Below are 23,325 nucleotides of genomic sequence, written 5' to 3'. Positions count from 1 at the left end.
AACCATGTGACTAGGAGGAGGGCGTGGCCGGGCCATGAGGATGCACGCCCAGCGCTGAGTTGCCTAATCAGCAGAGAGGGATAAAGGAAGAGCCAAGTATGCCAGAGAGAGAGAGACGCACGTGGCCGCTGTGCGTGCGGTGTGTGTTTTATCTTTATACCATTAAAAGTTTGTTGACTGCTCAGCCGGTTCCCGCCTCCTTGTTTCGATGCGTTTCATTCAGAAAGTGGCCATCCCTATGCCCTGTTCTCTTCGAAGTCTTTTCTATGAGAGCTTTGGAAGGCTGAAAGGAAGGCTCAAAAATAACGTTTATTGGAAATTCAGTCTGAAGCGATCTTACTGCATGGCTATGATGATTCTTCTCCATTCGGAAGCTGATTTATCCCGTTTGGAACACAGGGATTTTGGTTTTTGGCAGGGATTTCAGTTCTGTGACTGTCTTATGCATTTTCAGTACAGGACACCGGAGGGCAGTCAAATAACATTATACGTTCTTAACGTGGTTTCCTCTCTGTGGAGAAACATTTTTTTTTATTCCAAAAAATGTAAAAGCTGTGGAAAGACCTCCTAAGATGGAGAGTATTTGTAGGCTGTTTCGTTATATGTTGTAAGACTGTTTCCTCGTTGTAAACAGTCAAATATTAATTCTTCTCTGGGTTAGCTTATTTTTACAATTCATATGACAACACCAGTCATGCCCCATGACATCAACCACTCACTATAGTACACCATGGAGTTAACACACTGTAGTCCTTTGATTGCCCACTAACAGCTTTCGGGTTCTTCTAACAACACCACATACATGATTGTGTTAATATATTAATATCCTCTCTGAAACGTGTTCCACTGACTCATCGGCTATGGCCTAATGTCCTCCAAACATCACAGAAGCACAATACAATATAAAGTATATCCTGAAATCATTCTGCCCTCTGGTATTATCATAAAATTTTTTTTTTTTTTTACATAGACCTATAATTCAAATTTGTGGGTATTCAGTATGTCAAATGTGATTCATATAGTCTGAAAAAGGCTGATGGCATCATTTCAAGATGTAGATTAAAGGAGGAAAAATGTTTTACACTAGATAAGACTACTGTTAACTAATCTTCATTTAGGTAACTATATTGCGAAAGTGTGCATTTTCATATAAAATTTTAAGATTAAAGAAAATAAAAGACCTTTTCATTTAGCATTTAAAAAATCTATATATTTTTTCTATTTATTTTCAACTTATTTACTCCTTATGTTACCAAAGCATGGGGTATAAACAATCAGAACCGAAACACTTATAAAACAGGCACATGATTTAAACTGGTTAATTGGTTTAAAAATGACTCTGTATGTTGTATGTTTATACCTTTAAATGACATATAACTTGTACATATGGTATAAGTGAAAAATAAAGGATGCTTAAAGGGATAGTTCACCCAAAATGAAAATTCTCTCCTCATTTACTCACCCTCATGCCATCCCAGATGTGTATGACTTTCTGTCTTCTGCTGAACACAAATTAAGATTTTTAAAAGAATATTTCAGCTCTGTAGATCCATACAATGAAAGTGAATGGTGGCCAGAACTTTGAAGCTCCAAAAAGTGCATAAAGTCAGCATAAAAGTATTCATACAACTCCAGTGGTTAAATCCATATTTCTTCAGAAGTGATATGATAGTTGTGGGTGAGAAACAGATCAATATTTAAGTCATTTTTTTACCATAAATATTAACTTTTACTTTCACATTCTTCTTCTTTTGTTTTTGGCTATTCACAGTATTTGTGAATATCGCCAAATACTGGACAGGGAGGAGAATTTATAGTAAAAAAGGACATAAATATTGATCTGTTTCTCACACACACACACCTATCATATCGTGTCTGAAGACATGGCCATTAAACCACTGGAGTTGTATGAATACTTTTATGCTGACTTTATGCGCTTTTTGGAGCTTCAAAGTTCTGGCCACCATTCACTTGCATTGTATGGACCTACAGATCTGAAATATTCTTCTAAAAATCTTAATTTGTGTTCTGCAGAAGACAAAAAGTCACACACATCTGGGATGGCATGAGGGTGAGTAAATGATGAGATAATTTTCATTTTGGATGAACTATCCCTTTAATGTCCCTTAGTTTATAGCATGTGTGACATATTTGGCAGTTTTAGAAGCTGTGTTTTTCTCTACTGTAATTCTAATTTGTTCAATTTTATGTATAAAAAACAGCGAACGATCCATTGAAGCTCAGTAAGCCAACTGTATGTTCAAGTTTAGAATATAAAATCATACGATGGACTACTTTTCTCTGGTCTGTGGTGGTGCACTTGAAAGCCTTCCGAAGAGGAGTGAGCTCAGTCTGTCCTCTGCGGTCTGATAGTCCTGTGTGCTGGCTGAGGCGGATGAATACCACGTGTGTGAGTGAGCGAGAGGGAGCCATAATGACTGTTACTTCTGCCGGTGTAAATCAATTTCTCGGCGCACAGAGAGATCAACGTTCGCTAGAGGACGAACGCAGGGAATTTAAAGCCTATGTGCTTTAACACACAATAATTTTAATTGAATCACTATATTTTAGGAATGTGTCAACACCGTAGCCCGCAGTAGTAGGAAGTTTGTTTGTTGTCCGTGGACATTTCTCGCACTTTTTGCGGGACTATGGCGGTGGAGCTGGTGGGGAAGCGCTGCCTCTGCGTGAGCGGCGGAGAGTCTCTGGAGCTCGCGGGAATCTCGCGCTGGAGCTGGAGAGCCGGAGTCATCCGTGCGACCACCGACCCGCCTGCGCTAACGGTAAAAACTGACCTCACGACATAATACATAGCGAAACTCTTAAACGTACGAATATTTTAGGCTTTCCCTGCTGTCATAAATTCTGTTAATATTCTTCACTTTTTTGAGAGGAGAAAGTTTGTCATAACTGGTGACATGAAGGCGAAAGTGATACTTTTGAATGCTGTTACGTTTGTTTGTTTGTTTGTTTGTTTCTGTCAGATGTTTGGTCAACAAACATTCAGGCAACTATTACCATGAGCCGAAGGCTGGGCGTGTTACAATGATAAATAGGAGGAAACAAAAGTGTGTGTATGTGAGTATGTGTATGAGTGTGTGTGTGAGTATGTGTGTGTGTGAGAGAGAGAGAGTATGAGTGTGTGCGTGTGAGTGAGTGTGTGTGTGTGTGTGTGTGTGTGTGTGTGTGTATGAGTGTGTTTGTATGAGTGTGTGTGTGTGTGAGTATGTGTGTGTGTGTACGTGTGTGTGAGAGTATGAGTGTGTGCGTGTGTGCGCGCGCGTGTGTGAATGTGTGTGCGTGTGTATGTGTGTGTGTATGAGTGTGTGTGTGCATGTGTGTGTGCGCGCTCGTGTGTGTGTGAATATGTATGTGAGTGTGTATGTGTGCGTGTGAGTATGCGTGTGTGCGTATGTGTGCGCGTGTATGTGTGTGAGAGTATGTGTGTTTATGTGTGTGTGTGTGTGTGAGTATGCGTGTGTGTGGGCGCGTGTGTATGTGTGTGCGCGCGCTCGTGCGTGTATGTGTGTGTGTGTGTGTGTGTGTGTGTGGGCAGGTTTAAGTGGTTTAGGAGGAAATTTTTTTTAGGTTACAAACTGGTAATTACAAGGGTATTATGCTATAAATGTAGTTTATGAGGACATTTCTAGTGTCCCCATAATTCAAATCACTTAAAAAACATACTAAGCTATATTTGATTAAAAATGTAAAAATGCAGAACGTTTTCTGTGAGGGTTAGGTTTAGGGGTAGGGTTAGGGTTAGGGGATAGTATAGTTCATACAGTATAAAAATCATTATGTCTATGGAGAGTCCTCATAAGGATAGCCGCACCAACATGTGTGTGTGTGTGTGTGTGTGTGTGTGTATGTGTGTGTGTGTGTGTGAGCGTGTGTGTGTGTGTGTATATGTGTGTGTGTGTGTGTGTGTGTGTGTGTGTGTGTGTGTGGCTCAGTATGACTTCACTCTGACTAATCAGCTGTTTTGAGACAGTTTACTGCACTGCTGCTGTAGCGCCTAATGACTCTATCACTCTGAAACAGCAGAGCAGCCTAAATAAGACACAGTCATCGAAGTGTATATTTTTTATTTATTTATTTTTATTTATCTTATCATTTATCAGTAACACTACAATAAGGGTCCATTTGTTAACATTAGTTAATGCTTTAGGTATCATGAACTTACAATGAACAATATATATTTAACAGCATTTATAAATATTGGTTAATTGTAGTTAATACAAAATACAATTGTACATTGGTAGTTATTGTTCGCTCATAGTGCATTAGCTAATGTTAACATATACAACTTTTGATTTTAAAAATGTATTAGGCTACTAGCCTATATGTTGAAATTGACATTAACCAAGATAAATAAATGCTTATATTATTGTTAGTTCATGTTAACTAATGTTGTTAACAAATGGAGACTTATAGTAAAGTGTTACCCATTTATCTTGATATATTATCATTTACTTAAAAAAAACAAAAACTTTTGGGAAATCAAGGTCAGATACAAATGAATGAGTTCTAACATGTAAACTGAAAAAAAATCACTTGTAAGATTTACTTAATTTTTATTTCGCAGGTTTTTGCACACTGTTTTTCGAAGTAAATCTTAGTGGCATGAAACATAAAAACTACTTTATGACACAACACTGATTAAAGTGAATAAATTTAACTTAACCATTTTAGTAAATTCAGTAACTTACAAATATGATATACATGGTACTTAGTAAAATTGAAATAAACATCTTATTAGAACATGTCACAGTTTAAAGTTTTCTTGCAAACATATGTTTAATATGGAGATGGAATTGTTTCATATTAACATACAAATGGAAAGAGATTCACAAATAGAAAGTTGGTTCACAAATAAATTGAATGAGATCCACAAATAAATGTAAGGAGTTTCACAAAAATGAAATGAATTCACAAATAAAAAGAATGAGATTTATAAATATGTTATGAGTTTCACAAAAATAAAGTTAATTCACAAATAAATAAAACAAATAAAAAAATAATTTACAAATATATATTTTAACTCACAAACACAACTCTGTCCAGCATTCATTTGTGAATCGCATGCATTTATTTGTGGATCGCTTCCTGTGCATTTGCGGATCGCTATAAGCATTTGTGGATTTTGAAACAAATCTAGCATCAAGATGTGCACACAATCTACAAATAGGTGGACTCCACCCATCGTCTGCTCAAGCCAATCAGATAACGGCCACATTACTCGGACCAATCGTAGCACGTTCTATCTTCAACCAATCACGCTTCGTTTTACAATCAGGGTGGGACCAGAGTCACAGAGCTCTCATGAGCATGGAATCAAGCACATACAGATAAGCTCCAAGGCCGCAAACCTTTTCTCCCCAATTTTGGAATGCCCAATTCCCAATGCACTCTAAGTCCTCGTGGTGGCATAGTGCCTCAATCCATGTGGTGGAGGACGAATCTCAGTTGCCTCCGCGTCTGAGACCGTCAACCCATGCATCTTATCACGTGGCTTGTTGAGCGTGTTACCGCGGAGACGTAGTGCACGTAGAGGCTTCACGCTATTCTCTGCGGCATCCACATGCACTCATTACGTGCCCCACCGAGAGCAAGAACCCCAAATTGCGACCACGAGGAGGTTAACCCATGTGACTCTACCCTCCCTAGCAACCGGGACAATTTGGTTGCTTAGGACGACCTTGATTTGAACTTGCAACTCCAGGGGTGGTACCCAAGCCCCAATAGAGGCCACAAACTTTTAAATAAATGGACGCAATCAGAGGAATACTGTGACTTAAGGTTCGTATCATTTTCTCTCAGTTATAAACATGTGTAGTGTCTTGTTAAATGTCGACAGTTGAAAATTGCCCGTTTGTAGAGTATTCTGATCATTAGCTTTATAGCTAACCTGGCTGAATATATGCTATTTTAATTTTAACCAAGTTTCTTGACTGAAATGTGTCGTCAAAACCTTTACACTTAATGTTACATGGCAGATCCAAACAGACACACTACTAGACACTACAAACTATCAGTAGAACAGACAGTGTCTTTATAAAAAATGAATCATATTAGATGATCTTAGGAGCACAAATCATAAATTAATACCCAGTGTACAAGAATGATCTGCTATGGCATTAATTTGGTTTCAAATGATGTTAATGTAACAAAAAAAACAAACAAAAAAAACAATTATATTTACTTATAAGCTAGGGCATTAATTTTGATATATTTTCAAGTTCATGCTTAAACTAATTTATTCCATGTAACAAATACTTATTTTTTTCTGCTATATGTACTTCACCACATAATAATTTTTTTCAGTGTACTTACATTTGAATGTACTGTGCAATGCTAATGAACGACATGTAATTAGTTTGTATTTATCTAGTTTATCTAGTTAAAATTACACATGGTTGTTTTTGCTATAGTAATCAATTATAAAAGCATGTAATGTGTTACTGGTTCATATTTAGGGCTCCAACGGTCATGTTAAACCTGGAAATATCAGAGAATTTTTCCGGCCTGAAAGTCATGGAAATATATATATAAGTGAATGTATTTTTGTTTAGTTATGCTCAGCTCATACATATATATAGTTGGTTAGAAATTCCCCATCATGATATCTATAAACTGTTTTTTATAAATCTTTACAAACACTGGAAAAAGCAGTTCATTGGTCAAAAGTTGTGGGAATCAGCACATACTGTATCTCCACTGTACTGCAGTAGACGTATTTGCATTTTTACAACTGTGAGGTTAATTATGGGGGTCAAAGGCACACTTTCCTCCTACACAAGCTCTCAGTAATCAGATCAACCTCTGAGGATTGTACTGAAGAACTGACTGAATGACTTATGGCAGTTTGTTTCACTGCTGTTTAAATTGTAAATCAAATGTACAGGATATGTTGCTTTGAAGATTGAGCATAATCAGGTTTGTTTTTAGAAATGTAGCTGTGCTTTTTTCCCTGCCGTTCACCGCTCTGCTGTTACATCTAAATGTGTTTGTTCATGATACACAACGGTTTGATGTTTGTGTGTCTGTTGTCTGACTGTGTTTTTATCATTCTCTCAGATATTACTGCATGCATTGCATACTTTGGTTAGGCTGTCACAATCTCCCAACTGCACACGTGTGTGTGTGTGTGTGAATGACGGAGAGAGTGAGAGAAGCCTTGTGTGTCTGTTTGTTTGTGTGTCCAGGTCTTTGTGTGTTGTGTGGATGTACACTTTTCTGTGTGGGCATCAACATGATTTTCTCACTATGTGGGTCTGTTTAACTCTAATTCACCCCCTCAGCGAGGTCTATTATTTTATATAAAACTATAATCTTATTCTATACTACTATAATCAATTTATATGTAGTAATCATGTAAGTGGAAGTTATTTTAGCTTAGTTGTAATAGTTCTCACATTTCTGGCATGAAGAATCTCTCTGAAATTATGCTTTTATTTTTAAAGCTGGCAGTGTACAGATGTGACTCTATGATTGGCTTGCTTATTAGAACAGCTGTCGGTTTCCTCTCTTGGTGTGTTTATGTGTGTTTGTTTTTTGTGAGAGTGTAAGTGCATGTCTGTTTGTGTGTCTTTGGGGACTCGTGTCTTTTACACCATTCGCTAGACGATGTCCCCGTGGCAACAGCAGCTTAGCCGTGTGACTGACAGCTTTTCCTGGGTTACAACCTCCTGCTGTGAGCGCACACACACACACACACACACACGTACATCTCCTAATGCTTCTCATCTCCTTCACAACCCCTTGTTGTACTGTGCCATTGGGTTTACCACAAGTACTGCCTAGCTTGCACTTCCAGTCGTCTACAGTGTGTCCAGTCATGACAGCTTGAGATATGCACTACTTTGAGGCTGTAGTTCAAAAACATACACGAAAATGTCATAGTAGGATAGAGGAACGTTGGTTTTTATCATTACTTGATCTAGTATAGGGGTGACCAGGCTAGTTGTCAATTGGGAAAGTTGTCACAAGGGCAATATCTCAGTAATGATAAGATTTGGAGACAAAAGTCCAATTGTGCAAATGTGTGTTTTCTCAAGCAGAGGTTTTGTATGTTGGTTCTAGTTCAAAACAATGTTAAATTAAAATAATTTTTGGGAGTTCTACCCTCCAAAGTAAATTTTCACTAGAGCCTGACCGATATGAGATTTTTGAGACTGATACCGATTTTAGAGAGGGAAAATTCACCGATTACCGATATGGTGGCTGATATATTTAATTTTTGAGCTGGAATGAAAACAGACCTTTTCTATGTGGATTGTGCACTGATTTTGCACTGATATGACTATGCAAAGGTACTCAGAAAGTTTCTTTCTTAAACAAATATTTTTATCAAGGAATATTTGACATTATTATTATACATTGTCAAAAAAAAAAAAAAAAACAGCGGCAGCGGTGTTACACCGTATTCTGCTATGCAAGTTCAGGGGAAACTTTCAACGGTGGAAAACCAGACTTTTAAATATTACATTTTGTAAATGCAATGACTGGAATTGTTCGGTTGAAGGGGGTACCAAATTGTGAATCCTGAACAAAACAGTCTGGTGAATACATGTTTACTTATTAGCTTCCACTCAGCTGACAACAATGAAAGTAGCTATGTAGCTACGTGATTAGCTAGTTAGCTATAAGCTTGTTGTCATGGAGAGTAAAAGACGGACATTGTTCATTTTACTTTCCAGCATTTTGTCTCACCAACTAGGTAATAACATAGTGTGAAATCAACACTCAACAGACACAATCTACCACCGCACCGTTGTCTGCTGAGCTGCAAAAAGATGCTCTGATGTTTACCTTTCAATCTGCTACATTACTTACTGCACTGCACTGATAAACTATAGCTGGCTAACATAACAAACAATAGAGTGACATGGTTGTCAGGGACAGGGTTAACGTTATATTAGTTATATTGAAAAGGGAAAATGATGGGGTCATTGTTTATTAACTTTCCAGTATGTATTACACAAGCTAGTTAGCAACTTACCGCGAAGACACACAGCTGAACTCCGCACTGTCTGCAGAGCCACCGTCAGCTCAGAGTCAGCCCTGTAAACAGTGGAGTCGGAGCGCACTCTGCTGGACAAACTACGCTATGACACCAATTCTAAAGCATTTTTTTCTGCATTAATGTTATGAAAAAAGTTTTCATATCGGCGTATATCGGTAAACATATACGCCAATACCGATATATTGGTGAAAGGCTAATATCGGCCAAACGATATAATGGTCGGGCAGTAATTTTCACTATCATAATATTTTTGTTATAGCTCTTGGGTAAACAAGCAAACATAATCAAACCACACGGGCATGCATTAAGGCAAGGGACAACTGTATTAACTATATCAACTAAAAGGTTTAATCCTTTAAGCTCGGATGGGCCCCGCCGGCGGGCCTGTGAGAAAAAAAATGATTATAAAAACATTACTAACAGCAGTCTTCACCAACACAAAATAGGTATCATTTGAAAGTTTAGAAGCTGTTCTTTACAATGCAAGTAGGCATTATGACCAAAACTGAACAAATACTTTGTTTAGAAGTGTTCCACTTTAATAACTTTGCACTGCACATATTATTGTAATCAGTAAAATGTATTTATTTTAATCAGTACAATCATCAAATTGATCAAATAGCCATGTGTCATATGTCATTGGAAAGTGCTCAAAGAGTTAAATACAACCAGCCTATTATTTTTACCCACAGAAAAAAATATACCTGAGTAATAGCTAAGTACATTTCTTTGACATACATGATACATGTAAACAAGCGTTGCTTATTTATACCTTCACGAAAAATAAACGGAACATAAAATGTCTGTACCAGATCTCTTAGTTCGGGCAATGGAGGAGTCAGCAGACAACGAAGTAGATTCAAGGTCAGTCTCTTTAATGTTCACTTTTGATGGTAACCGTCAATACAAACTAAATTGTTTCCAAAATACTCTGTGTTTGGCTGTAGGGTAGACGGTCATTCTCTCTCTCCCTCTCTGATGCTCTGGCGTGCCTTTTTAAATCTCCCTCCACCATCACTATAATGAGAGACAGTTGTTAGAGATAATTATGAACCAGGTGACGAGCCTTACCGCTCTCTCTTTCCCACAGACCCACACATGACCACGCCCCCATGCCACATGCCCCCAGTGACTCAGGCTGGGGCAACATCCGGTCTGCCTACTCCCCCTCCCATTTCTGGAGAGAAAGTCAGCCACAACCATCTGCGCTTCCGGTCTGTGGACCACCTTGAATTTAAAGGGCTGGAGAGCCAGGTACCAACGGGTGATCCACGCGTTAGTATCCTTCATGCGGTGGAGCCACTGCAGAGGAGCGTGATCGGAACAGAGGGCGAAGGCTCGCCCCAGCAGGTAGTAGCGGAGTGTCAGAAAAGCCCACTTAATTGCAAGACACTCCTTCTCGATGGTGCTATATTTTGTCTCCCTGAAGAAGAGCTTGCGACTAATAAATAGCACTGGCCGTTCCTCCACTCCCACCTCCTGCGAGAGCACCGCGCCCAGCCCCCTGTGAGATGCATTAGTCTGCAAAATAAAGGGGAGAGAGAAATCAGGTGCATGTAAAAGCGGCCCCCCACACAGTGCGGAGTTTACCTTAAGGAAGGCCTGTTGGCACGACTCTGTCCACTGGACCGGATCGGGAGCCCCCTTTTTAGTAAGGTCAGTCAGCGGGCTGGTGACATCAGAATAACTAGGCACAAACCTTCGGTAGTAGCCAGCCAGCCCCAAAAACTGCCTTACCCCCTTTTTGGTCTTGGGCGCCGGGCAGGCTGCGATTGCTGCGGTTTTGTCAACCTGTGGACGCACCTGCCCATGACCCAAGTGAAACCCCAGATACCTAACTTCCACCCGCCCAATTGCGCACTTCTTTGGGTTGGCCGTGAGTCCCGCCTGTCTCAGCGCTCTCAGGACCGTTCTCAGATGTTGCATATGTCGCTGCCAATCATTACTGTAAATGATGATGTCATCTAGATATGCAGCGGCATATGCCGTGTGCAGTCTGAGGACCTTGTCCATAAGGCGCTGAAACGTGGCTGGAGCTCCGAACAAACCGAACGGAAGAGTCACAAATTGGTGTAATCCGAACGGTGTGGAAAAAGCCGTCTTTTCTCGGGACATTGGCATTAAACGTATCTGCCAATAACCCTTCGTTAAGTCCAGTGTCGAGTAAAATTGAGCCGCGCCCAACCGATTGAGTAACTCGTCAATTTGCGGCATTGGATAAGCATCAAATTTGGACACCGCGTTCACTTTACGGTAGTCAACACAGAAGCGGATCGAGCCGTCACTCTTTGGTACCAAAACTACTGGGCTGGCCCAATCGCTGTGCGACTCTTGTATTATGCCCATTTCAAGCATCCCATCTTTTTCTTGTGTTCAGGAAGACAATAGGGGCAGCTATGAACCACCACCCCCGGAGTGGTCTCAGTGTGGTGCTCTTTGAGGTTCTTGCGACCGGGTAGGGGTGAAAACACGTCTGCGAACTCCGCTTGCAACCTGGCAATATCTGTAAGCTGTGACAGCGAGAGGTGGTCTCCGCAAGGGACCGGGGTGAATTAACTTGATTGTGCCAGTGCTCCGCCCTCTCCGGAACTACCGTTGCAAAGGCTACAGGTACCGCCTCCCTCCATGGTTTGAGGAGGTTGAGGTGGTAGGTTTGACGTGCCCCTCTCCTATCTGTTCGCCTAACCTCATAATCGAGATCTCTGACTCGTCGTGTGACCTCAAAGGGTCCTTGCCACTTGGCGAGTAATTTGGAGCTTGAGGTGGGCAGCAATACAAGCATTTTATCTCCCTGTGCGAAATCCCGTAGTCGAGTGACCCTGTCGTACAGTCGGCGTTGACGTTCTTGTGCTTGGAGCAAATTCTCCTGTGTTACCTGCCCCAAAGTGTGGAGTTTTGCTTTAAGGTCAAGAACGTATTGAATTAGATTTTTACTATTCGAAGGTCCTTCCTCCCAAGCTTCCCATATGACGTCAAGCACGCTGTGCAGCCGGCGCCCATACAGTAGCTCAAACGGGGAAAACCCCGGTGGAGACTTGCAGGACCTCTCGTACTGCAAACAGCAGGGGTTCGAGCCACTTATCCCAGTTTTTAGCATCTTCGCGTACAAACTTACGAAATCATATTTTTTAAGGTCTTATTAAATCGTTTGACCAACCCGTTGGTTTGCGGCTGATAAACGCTGGTGCGAATTGACTTAATGCCTAATAATTCGAATAGTTCACATAGTGTACGTGAAATGAATGTTGTGCCTTGATCAGTGAGGATTTCCTTTGGAATTCCCACTTGGGAGATAATTTTGAAGAGTGCCTCCGCAACACTACGTGCTGGGATGTTGCACAGGGGCACTACTTCCGGATATCACGTTGCATAATCCACCAGAACTAATAAAAAGCGATGTCCGCATACAGTCCGTTCTAATGGCCCGACGATATCCATGGCAATTCTCTCTAAGGGGATCTCGATCAAGTAAAGGGCACAATGACGCTTTTGGGGTGGCCAGTGGATTTACCAACTGACATTCATGACACGCCGCACACCACTTGCAAAGGTCCCCGTGAATGCCCGGCCAAAAGAAACGGGCAATTATATGGTTCAAAGTCTTTTCGTGACCTAAGTGGCCAGCCATTGGATTATAGTGAGCCACCTGGAAGAGTGTTTCTCGATGGCTCTTTTGTACTAACAGCTGAGTTGTATTCTCTTTGGTTAGAGTGTCCTGCATCACTCAATACAACCGCTCTTTAATAATAGAAAAGTACAGGTATGTGAGCGCAACGCCGGGCTAGAGCTGTTGACCATCAATTACTTTCACTTGGTCAAAGACGTGCTTGAGGGACTCATCACGCGACTGCTCCAGAGGGAAATCCCCCTCAGGGAAGCCCCTGAGAATGGGAATTCCCTCGTCTGCGTCATCCTGACGTGAAGCCGATGTTGACGGCCCTTGCACCGCCTCACCAGCCATAGTATTGCACGTCACACCCCGCGCCACTACTTTTCAGGACTCATCCACACATATTACCCTCAATAGATTTTTAAAACCGGGCCAACTGGTTCCCAGAATTAGTGGATGGGTGAGGTGGGGATTAACCGTGGCCTCAACTCTATGCCTTTTTCCCCTGAATCGTATCTCAGTGGTAACCACCGGATACCTGTGAATGTCAACATGCACACACCTCACCCTCACCAGTTTATTTTTATCCAATGACCCGCCTTGCACCAAGCGTTGGTGGATCGAGGTTTGAGAACAACCTGTATCCACCAAAGCTTGATGTGGATACGCCCCTGCCCGATCGGGGGCAGCCTGTGGATCGTTGGGGATCTGGACCAGTGTCCCCACCACCATTTCTGGACTGAACTCCTGGCTGTGTCAGGTTTCCCCGTAGCTCCAGCAGACCGGCCCAGTTCTTCCTTCCACACTCGTGGGGGTAGTCTCGCCAACCTGGAGGGGATAGTGGAGAGAGACGGGGGGGTAGGAGAGACAGACAAGGGGAAGGGTCCTCTGGACTGGGGGTGGGGTTTGGGCTGGCCTCCCCACCTCCGAGGAGCTGGAACTGGGCGGGAGTGAGGGGAATGTGGGGGAGGGGAGGGAACATGAGTCACAGGGGGTGGAGAGAGAGAAGAGAGAGAAGAAGAGACTGCTTCGCTGCCTCTTGGGAACGTCGCCATGTAGTCCTCTGCCAGCTGGACGGCTCCAGCGACGCCGGGCGGTGGCACTTGTCCCACTTGGACATGCTTCAGGGGAGTTGGGAGACGAACTGCTCCAGTACCACCAGATCAACCACTTCCACGATGCCGCGGGTTCCCCCCACCAGCAGCCATTTCCGGCAGGCGTCACGGAGCTGCTGCGCAAAAGCAAACAGGTGGCTGTCCTTCCCGAAGCTCAACAAGCGGAAGAGCTGCCGACTCTGCTTCACGGTCTGACCGACCCGTTGCTGAATGGCCTTCTTCAGGTGATTGTAATCCAGGAGGCTGGCAGTGGGGAGTTGTTGTGCCGCCAGCTGTGCCTCCCCAGAGAGCAGTGGCAACAGGCGGGCCGCACACTGATCGGGAGGCCACTTCCAAACCTCCGCGGGTCGGTGGAAGGCCTCCGGATCGTCGTTTGGCCCCATTTTTGTAAGGGCCATCGGTGGGACAGTCTCCGAATAGGTTGCAACACCAGCCCCCTCCCTGCCACTCAGGCTCCGGAGCACCTGTCGGTCCTCCGCTTGTGCCTGGAGCAGGACTTGGAAGCGCTGTTCCTGCTCCCGGCGTACCTCCCTGAGGGCATGGTGTTGGGACTGCTGGATACTGGTGAGGGTCTTGAAGACTCTATAGCAGCGTTCTCCTCCAAAGCCGGGTTCTCGGCACCACTGTAGCAGATCTCTTAGTTCGGGCAATGGAGGAGTTAGGAGACAACGAAGCAGATTCGAGGTCAGTCTCTTTAATGTTCACTTTCAATGGTAACCGTCATTAGATGGATGATATCACATGAACGGTAACCGTCAATACAAACTAAATGATTTCCAAAATAAAGGCAAACACTTATAAATTATGAATGATTTATAAGCTAAAATTCCACGAGTCACAATTGACCCGCAAATGCAAAAGGTGTACGCAGATTCTGAATGCAATAGGAGAGTTAAAAAAAACAAAACTTTTTTGTAGCCAAGACTTCAAGGTATGTGGCTATGTAGAAATATTATGACTTCAAAAATAAACCTACACTGAGAAATATTCACTGGAGTAAAATGTGTGACAACTAGCCCCGGTCTCCCGTTATATTATTCAATTGATAGTTCCGGTCCTGGGTGCTGGTTGGTGAGTACAGCATTATCGTAACAGCTATGGCACGAAACACCTGTTCACCCACCTACTGTGAAAATCACTACATAATATGCATAGAATAATGCTCTGTTTTGTTTTCATTAGGGACTATATCCTCTGGCAGAAGGATGGCACTTGATGATACATTTGCATAGGAAAATAAATTACGTTTTAAGGAGACTTTGTGTGCTAATATAATGTAGTAAGCGGCTTATAAATAAGGCACTCAACGAGGCTTTGTTATATAGTGAGATTTGTGTAGATATTGTGATGCTTTGCCTTTATATAACAGCATGTTTAAACCATAATATAGCATGGCCTTTTGTACCCTATTGCTTAATTATAATAAATAACATACAATCTGTATATCAATTTGAGCCAAAGAAAAAGTAAATAGCATGCTTTTTAAATATTAATGGAAATTGTATCTATGCAGAGAGTGTTTCTGTTTGGAGTGTTGAAGTGTGTGTTTAAACTTTTATGTTGCAATGAAATAGTTCTCCAGAGCCTCTTCATGTGATATCATCCATCTAATGCAGATGTTCATTAATTTCACCTGTCTTTTAATGTACACGGCGTGTGTTTTATAGGCTCGCTCTGATAATTCTCTAATTGTGTTCTGCACTGCTTTAAGTAAATCCAGATGTCTTTGCTTGGCCTCATCTCTGTCTCTCTTTGTCTGTCTTTCTTTCCACCTCTCTCTCTCTCTATGGTTTTGAGTGTTTGCACTATGCTCTATTTAAGCACTCCTCACCCCCCTTTCTTGCTGTGAATGCACGTGTGTTTGTCTGTCTACACACACACACACATACATAGATATATGGTTCTGCAGTGTCAGAGAGAGGGGTTGAATTTCATCAGTTCATGCGGAGAGAAGGAAATACGAGGTACTCTGGTCTGTATTTAGTCTTTTTCCTACTCATTTCCTTTCTCTCTCTCTGTCTAATATCTTGGGACTGCAGTTTGTCGTCATAGGTTTTGAATCCTTGTTTATATGTTTATTTGACCCTGTCTGTCTGTCTGAAAAATGTCTATGTGTGTTTGTGTTTGAGAGTGAGCGTGTGTATGTGTGTGCTCCATATACGGCTTACTTTTCATTCGACCCTTGAACTTTGGCAGATGGTTTGAACCTTTGCCAGGGAAGCAATGTGTGATTCTGCAGACCAGACAGATTTTGAATGTGTGTGTGAGCACTGTAGCTTATCTCCTGATAAGACGTAAGAAGACCAGCTCAGGCTGTGTGATTGTAGATCTAAGCCCTGTGGAGGAGAATCCTTGCACACACACACACACACACACACACACACACACACACACACACACACACACACACACACACACTCACACACGCGCACACACTCACACACACACACACACACACACACACACACACGCACATATACAAAGGCACACACACACCCATAGCTATCTATGGACACATACCACAGACCTCCATTGTTTTTATATAAACCTAATTATAATGACTGTAGGCTAACCCGTGGTCACACCCTACCAAGAAAAAATTTCATTTGCATTTGAAGGAATTATTTTGTGTTTTTTTGCATTTTTGCCAATCATTTGGCAGCAGTGCAATGCATAAAATCATGCAGATATGGGTCAGGAGCTTCAGTTAACGTTCACATCAGCCATCAGAATGGGGAAAAAATTTGATTTTGACTGTGGCATGTTTGTTGGTGCCAGATGGGCTGGTTTGAGTATTTCTGTAGCTGCTGATCTCCTGGGATTTTCACACACAACAGTCTCTAGAGTTTACTCAGAATGGTGGCAAAAACAAAAAACATCCAGTGAGTGGCAGTTCTGCAGATGGAAATGCCTTGTTGATGAGAGAGGTCAACGGGGAATGGCCAGACTGGTTTGAGCTGACAGAACGGCTATGGTAACTCAGATAACTGCTCTGTACAATTGTAGTGAACAGAATAGCATCTCCGAATGCACAACACATTGAACCTTGAGGCAGATGGGCTACAACAGCAGAAGACCACATCAGGCACTTTATTAGGACCATAGTGTTCATAATAAAGTGGTCAGTGAGTGTAAGTGGCAATGGGATCCAAAACATTTAAACTCCGAAAAGAACATAAAGGCAAGTCTTTATTTACAATAGCAGCACATGACAATACACAGCAGTTTTAACTCTTACTCTTGTCTTTTCTCCCTCTGATGATGCATTGCTTGCATTGATGTGTTCATTTGTGTGTGGGTGTGTGTGAATCTCTTATTAGTCCTGGTGAAATTGTCTCTCCTTTTTGTTTATTTAATGGCCTACAGCCCAGTTTGTTGGCTGTGTGTATGTAGTTGTTATGGATGTTTGTGTAATCGTCTATGTCTTTGAGAAGATCCCACTAGCTGTGTGAGTTTTTGTATGTCTTTATATGTGCAGAAGAGATTGTGAAAGCGAGAGAGTGCAAGAGAGAGCGTGTGTATGTGAATGTGTGTTTGGCAGACACGAGAGAGCATTTGTTTAAACTGCGGAAATATAATGCTTGAAAGAATCACAGTCATGAGGACGGGAGCGCTGACCTGGATCTGCAGCCACACAAGGTGTCCAACTCTCTCTTGTACTCTGTGTGTGTGTGTGTGTGTGTGTGTGTGTGAGAAAGAATGCTTTCCACAGCTTTGATAGTATCACTCATAATGTGAGGCAATTAAAGGACACAGTCTCCTCTCCCTTTCTCTCTCTCACTCACACATCCACAGACACTCACAACTATAGCTCATCAAATCCATTATATTAGGAGTGCTCAATCATGGCAGTGTGTTAGCAGAAATCAGTGTGTCTCGGTCCCTCCGTCTTGACACACGCACACACATACACACATGTTGGATGTTGTTCTCAACCACACTTAAGCACACACTCCAGCAGTCACATGATTTATAGCAGCTCACGGTCACTTCTGTCTGAATTGTTTTCTGATAGTAATGTGTAATGATCAGGGACTAAAAACGAAATGTTTTTCATTTCGGTTCTTTCTGAGCAAAAACTGTATTTTTCATTCCAGTTCAGAAGTTCCGCAGCCTCCTTTCCAAAAGGTTACCGGTTAGAACAAAATAAAAGAATGGTTAATAATGTTATTTTTAAAATGACAATGACTGGTTATAACCGGTTACCAGCATTTAAAAATAACATTTTCACTCAGGAACATTTGAAAATCACTTTGTTCCGGTTTTCGATTACGTTCTGCTAAAAACACCGTTCGTTTTCATTTTTGTTCCTTAGACGATAATGTTAGTAGTGATAGACGATACTTCGGCCAGGCCGATTAATCGTCCGATATTTGCCAATTTTGCGATTAATGGCATTGGTAACCGTGTTTGCTTGGCCGATTAACAGAAGTGTTAACTTTCCCTTGTGTCAGTTCCAAAATCTACCAATAGATTTGTCAATGGATTTGCAGAATTGGGTCAGGAGCTTCAGTTAATGTTCACATCAACCATCAGAATGGGGAAAACTGGTTTTGGACAGGCTAATGAGGCCGCATAAAGTTACATCATTGCTAGGATACCAGCAACTGATTATCGTTATCTGGTGTCCACTAAAGGTAACGCGTCTGCTTCATTCAGTCCAACCGAACCACAAAGTTCTAATAATCTAGAACAAACTTAAGAGAGTTTTGGCGATAACCAAGTGTATTTTAATAAACTACAATACTACTTTCATGCTAGAAATGGAATCAAAAGTTGGAAAAAGGGAATAAAAACGTACACTTATACACGGCCGCCTTTTTTTTTTTTTCAGCTCAACCGCTGTGGATCCGCATGCATAGGATTGTGAGATTAGATAGGCAGCGAAGGATACATCTATGCTGCCTTCAAAAATCGATCAGATGAAGGTATCTCAGTAGACAGGATGTGACACAAACATTGTATCAGGCTCAGTCAAAATATTGTTTCAGTGGCAGCGATTGCAATACAGGAAACACTGAATGTTGTTTTCTGAATGTGATGCATTTCATTTAGCTTCTTAACAACAATTGTGTCCATGTTGTATATTAATATAGCATATTAATGACAAGTTATTTAATTACAAATAATAACAATGTGTAATTTAATCATTTACATTTCACAGAAAATGAAGTCATGGAATTAAATGACATGTCAATGAAAAAACATATTGTGTTTAGCCACACAAAATGTCTGTCACATTATGCTTTCATTTAGTGCTGATGTGTGTTGTCTTTGTAAACACTTTTCTCTCTTGTTCTGTCAGTCTTTCTCTCTTAACTTCCCCCCCCCACCTTTGCTCCCTCTCAGCTCAGTAAATTATTGATCAGAGAGGCGCCTCTGTGGATCACAGAGTTTGTGAATGTGTGTGTTTGCACTCAATATGTACAACACACACACACACACACAAACACACACAGTCACATGATAGTCTCATGCTACTATGTTGTCAGTGTGCTTTTCCTCCCATACTCTCTCCCTCTCTCTCCTTTCACACACGGTGTCAGTTTTGTCTGGAACATAACCAGATCTCATTCACTCCTCTGTTGTTGTATTATTGTAATGATTGCAGTCGGAAGAGATTATTACATGATCTCTATATATTTCTGTGTGCGCGTGTGTGTGCATTTATTTATGTGGATCTATGTGTAGACTAGAGGAACAGACTATAAAGACAGTGTGTGTGTGTGTGTGTGTGTGTGTCTCTGACAGACAGGAAGACATTGTCAGGTTGTGTGTGTGTGTGTGTGTGTGTGTGTGTGTGTGTGTAAATGCTGATGCTATAAGCACATTTCTGCCAGAGAGTTGGCTGTAGTCCAAGCTGAAATCTGATGCCTGTGAATGATTCCCTCCCACAAGCTTCAGGGAAGTGTTTACTGAAAGAGAGAGTGTGTATTTGTATGTGTGGAATTGTTTCTATCTTACAGTCTGTCAAAGAGATGCTGCAGGAGTGTGTGTGTGTGTGTGTGTGTGTGTGTATGTGTGTGTGTGTGTGTGTGTGTGTGTGTGTGTGCACCCCGCTGTGAGTATGCAATGCTTGAGTTGATTTGCAGGTGTGCCTGAGAGTTTGTATGCGTATGCATGTGTGTGTCCATGTGACTGTATGTGTGAAACGCTTCCCTGACCTGTTATAGATTGTCAGTGCTTCATGGCCAAATGGTTTGATGCACACACACACTCACATGGATATCTCAGTCAACACATGCATGTTGTAGAGAATAGCAGAAAAAAGCCTCTTGTTAGCTTGCTCACGGTTGTAAATACTGTCTGAGACAAAAACACACACACTGATCCTAATTACACACTTGGCAGAAAAAATAGTCACAATGAAAAAAAGACAGCATAACATGGTAGACTCAGATTCGCAGAACAGATGAAGCACTGTGTGTGTGTGTGTGTGTGTGTTTGTGGTTTAAAAGGCAATAGGACTGGTTCGTATGACTAATGATCCTCTCTAAATGAATAATTGCTGTTTTCCTTTCACACTCCCCCTTCTTACACACACACTCTCAGTCAGACACACACACCTCAGAGATAATGTCAGGAGAGCACGTAAATCACCTCTGTGTTCGACACGCATCCCTAGAGAGAGAGAGAGAGAGAGATAGAGAGAGAGAGTTGTAGTGAGTGTCTTTGTGAAAGAGATAGTGAGAAGATGAAGAGTAAAGTTGAGGATAAAAGACAGCAAAAAGAAAAGGAGTTGAGGGAGATGAGAGAGAGCGAGAGAGAGAGAGAGGTGGACATTGTACAGATAATCAGAGAGAGAGTGAGAGACTGATAAAGATATGTTGGTAGCATAGCAACTCAAAGCAGGTCTTTTTTCTGTCCTCTCTGTTCTCTCTCACGCTCGGATGATCTTGACCAATGACAGCATGTGTCTCTGCAATGCATTATATTTTAGGGCTTTTTTCTCCTTCTGTGGAGTGTGAGACAAATCATCTGTCTGGCACACACACACACACATGCAGGTGCATCACTGCTTAATAATGTGTGAAGTTTGCTATTCCAGGGGAAACTAGAGAAAGGTGAACACAGTGACTCTTTCAGGACAAGGACATATTCAACCTTCTCATATCGCTTCACATCTATATCAGATCTTCATTCATAAAGTAAAAACTCAAAATGATTATGTTATAAAAACCTAAGGACATTTTTTGGATCATAGGCTCAAATGTTGCACATGCCTATGTTTCTCAAAAATATCAAATCAAACATTCAAATGCATAGCCTATATGATGCCCAAACGATGCTGAAAGAATCATTTGAATGATTGAATCAAACTTTTGAACACATCTTTGAAGTTCATCGAGGCTTAATCGAACGTTCATAGGATTAATGAACATGCCCATAAATGCTGAATCGAATATTCAAACATTCAAATGCACCTATAACGGTCAAAAGTGAATGTTAAAAATGTTGAAAACACATATGAAAGCAAAGCGTGCCTAGGATTATGGCTGGGTATTGATACAGATTTCCCGATTTGATTCTGATTCACAATCTCTCTATTCGATTCCGATTTAGATTCTATTCAGTATCAATTCGAATGGGTATATTTCAGTTATACAGGATTTTGTGTGACTGCTGCCCCGTAAGAAAATTTTGTACATTTTAAAGTTAAATGCATCAATCTGGTACACTTTGAGAGCAAAATTAAGGGGCTAGATATATGAAGAACTTTGTGCTCTTGTAAACAATTTTGTGCTCTAATTGTAATTTAATCATAAACACATTAGTTGATAGAAATGAATGGTGATTATTACCAGGATACCAGAGCCGCTGGTAATAACGTGTGACGAGGAGGGCGTGGCCATAAGGGTGCACAGAAATGGTCAAAAATGCTGATTAAATGTTCAAAGGTGCTCAATGTGGCTGTTTCAAAACTTAGGGAGCTTCCTACCTATAGACTGAATTTCGTCCCTCATAGGCACGATCGAATGTTGTATATGCCTATGATGTACAAACATTCTGAATCAAACATTTGAATTACCGAATCAAACTTTTCAATGCATCTTTAATGTTCAACAAGGCAAGTTCAAAATGAGCATGACCAAAAATGCTGAATGAATGTTCAAAAGTGCTCATTGTGGCTGGGTTGTAAAACTTTGGGAGCTTCCTACCTAGACATTGTAGGTAGGATTGAATGTTGTACATGCCTGTGATGCCCATAAATGTTGAATTGAACATTAAAATGCACCTATAACAGCCAAAAATGCTGAATCAAACATTTGAACGCACCTTTAAAGTTCAACCAGACTGAATCGAACGTTGAGCATGACCAAATGAGCATGACCAAAAATGCTGAGCGAACGTTAAAAGGTGCTCGTTGTGGCTGGGTTTTAAATCTTGGGGATCTTCCCACCTAGACAGCATTTTATGCATTATAGGTAGGACTGAATGTTGTACATGCCTGTGATGCCCATAAATGTTGAATTGAACATGAAAACACACCCATAACAGCCAAAAATGCACAAGGTTTTGAAACAAAGCCCACATGCTGCTGCTGGATTCATCCCATTCTCCTTGCGTTCTGGATTTCTCATGGACCGCAGATGATGTGCACCTCTTTATTTACCTAACTTGGGTATGTTTTGTACATACAAAAATCTGGATAAAAAATTATGGATCACTTTGAGTGGGGCTTGACTAGTGCTGAATTTATAGTGAGTTTCTGTTTGTGTGATTTGGAGATTCAGATCTGTCACGCATTGGGTCGTATTGCCATGCTACAGTAGTGCTGCGTGGCTCATTGCAGACGTTGAGTGAGTTTTAATTTAGTTTGGCTCAGTCATCAGTCAGACACAAACTTATGACGCTGTGATGACACTCTGGATGACAAACATCACTGAAGTCAGACTAATAGAATACAAATGAAAATATGTATCATGTCTGGTCTGAGCTGGAGGGATGCAGACAGGACTTCTGGTGTGTGTGTGTGGTTGATTAACTAATGTGTGGTCGACATTAAGTTGAAAATGTCTTTTTTGAACATGTAGCCACACAAGACATACGCATGTTTTCGTAATCCATTTCATTTCCATTTCATGTTGTGTATGTATGTGAGTGTGTGTGTGTGTAAGCCACATGTGGTTGTTTTAGTATGCTGTTGGTGTATTGACATGTTTCTAATTTATTAGATTCATCACCTTTGAATCATCTATTCATTTAGTTGCATCAATCAAGTTAATTGTGAACACATATGATCTGCGTATGCGAGTGTGTGCACACCTATGTTTCCTTAAATCTGCAACCTTCCTACCCTCTCTTTTTCTTTCACTCTTTGTTAGGTGTGTGTGCACTGGGACGGAGAGCAGTGCGCGGAGGGGAAGTGGAGGAGACTCAGAGAGGAATGTGAGGTGGTTTTGTTGGAGCAGAACCTTGTCTGGGCTGCCAGAAGAACCAGCACGAACAATGGCAGCGCCCATGAGAAGAAGAACCTGCAACCTGCCCTGGTGAGTCCACAAAAATCCCTCACTGCCACTTCCACCTGTCTCCAATGGACCTTTCACAGACTGTCTGATGAATATTGCACAAAA

General features: G+C 41.5%; 1 protein-coding gene across 1 annotated transcript in view; it reads left to right on the top strand.

Annotated features, from left to right (window-relative positions):
* The first annotated feature begins 2,420 nt into the window (after positions 1–2,420).
* LOC127454852 (probable JmjC domain-containing histone demethylation protein 2C) overlaps positions 2,421–23,325 on the top strand; it is a 102,242-nt gene continuing 81,337 nt past the window's right edge. Inside the window, exons 1-2 of the mRNA XM_051722320.1 lie at positions 2,421–2,783; positions 23,077–23,241. Coding sequence (XP_051578280.1) covers positions 2,652–2,783; positions 23,077–23,241 — 297 coding nt within the window. The 5' untranslated portion in view covers positions 2,421–2,651. The remainder of the gene's footprint in view (positions 2,784–23,076; positions 23,242–23,325) is intronic.

The sequence above is a fragment of the Myxocyprinus asiaticus genome, chromosome 17 (assembly GCF_019703515.2).
Source record: "Myxocyprinus asiaticus isolate MX2 ecotype Aquarium Trade chromosome 17, UBuf_Myxa_2, whole genome shotgun sequence".
Taxonomy (NCBI): domain Eukaryota; kingdom Metazoa; phylum Chordata; class Actinopteri; order Cypriniformes; family Catostomidae; genus Myxocyprinus; species Myxocyprinus asiaticus.
The sequence above is the reverse complement of the archived record's forward strand: the minus strand, read 5'-3'. Positions and strand labels throughout refer to the sequence as shown.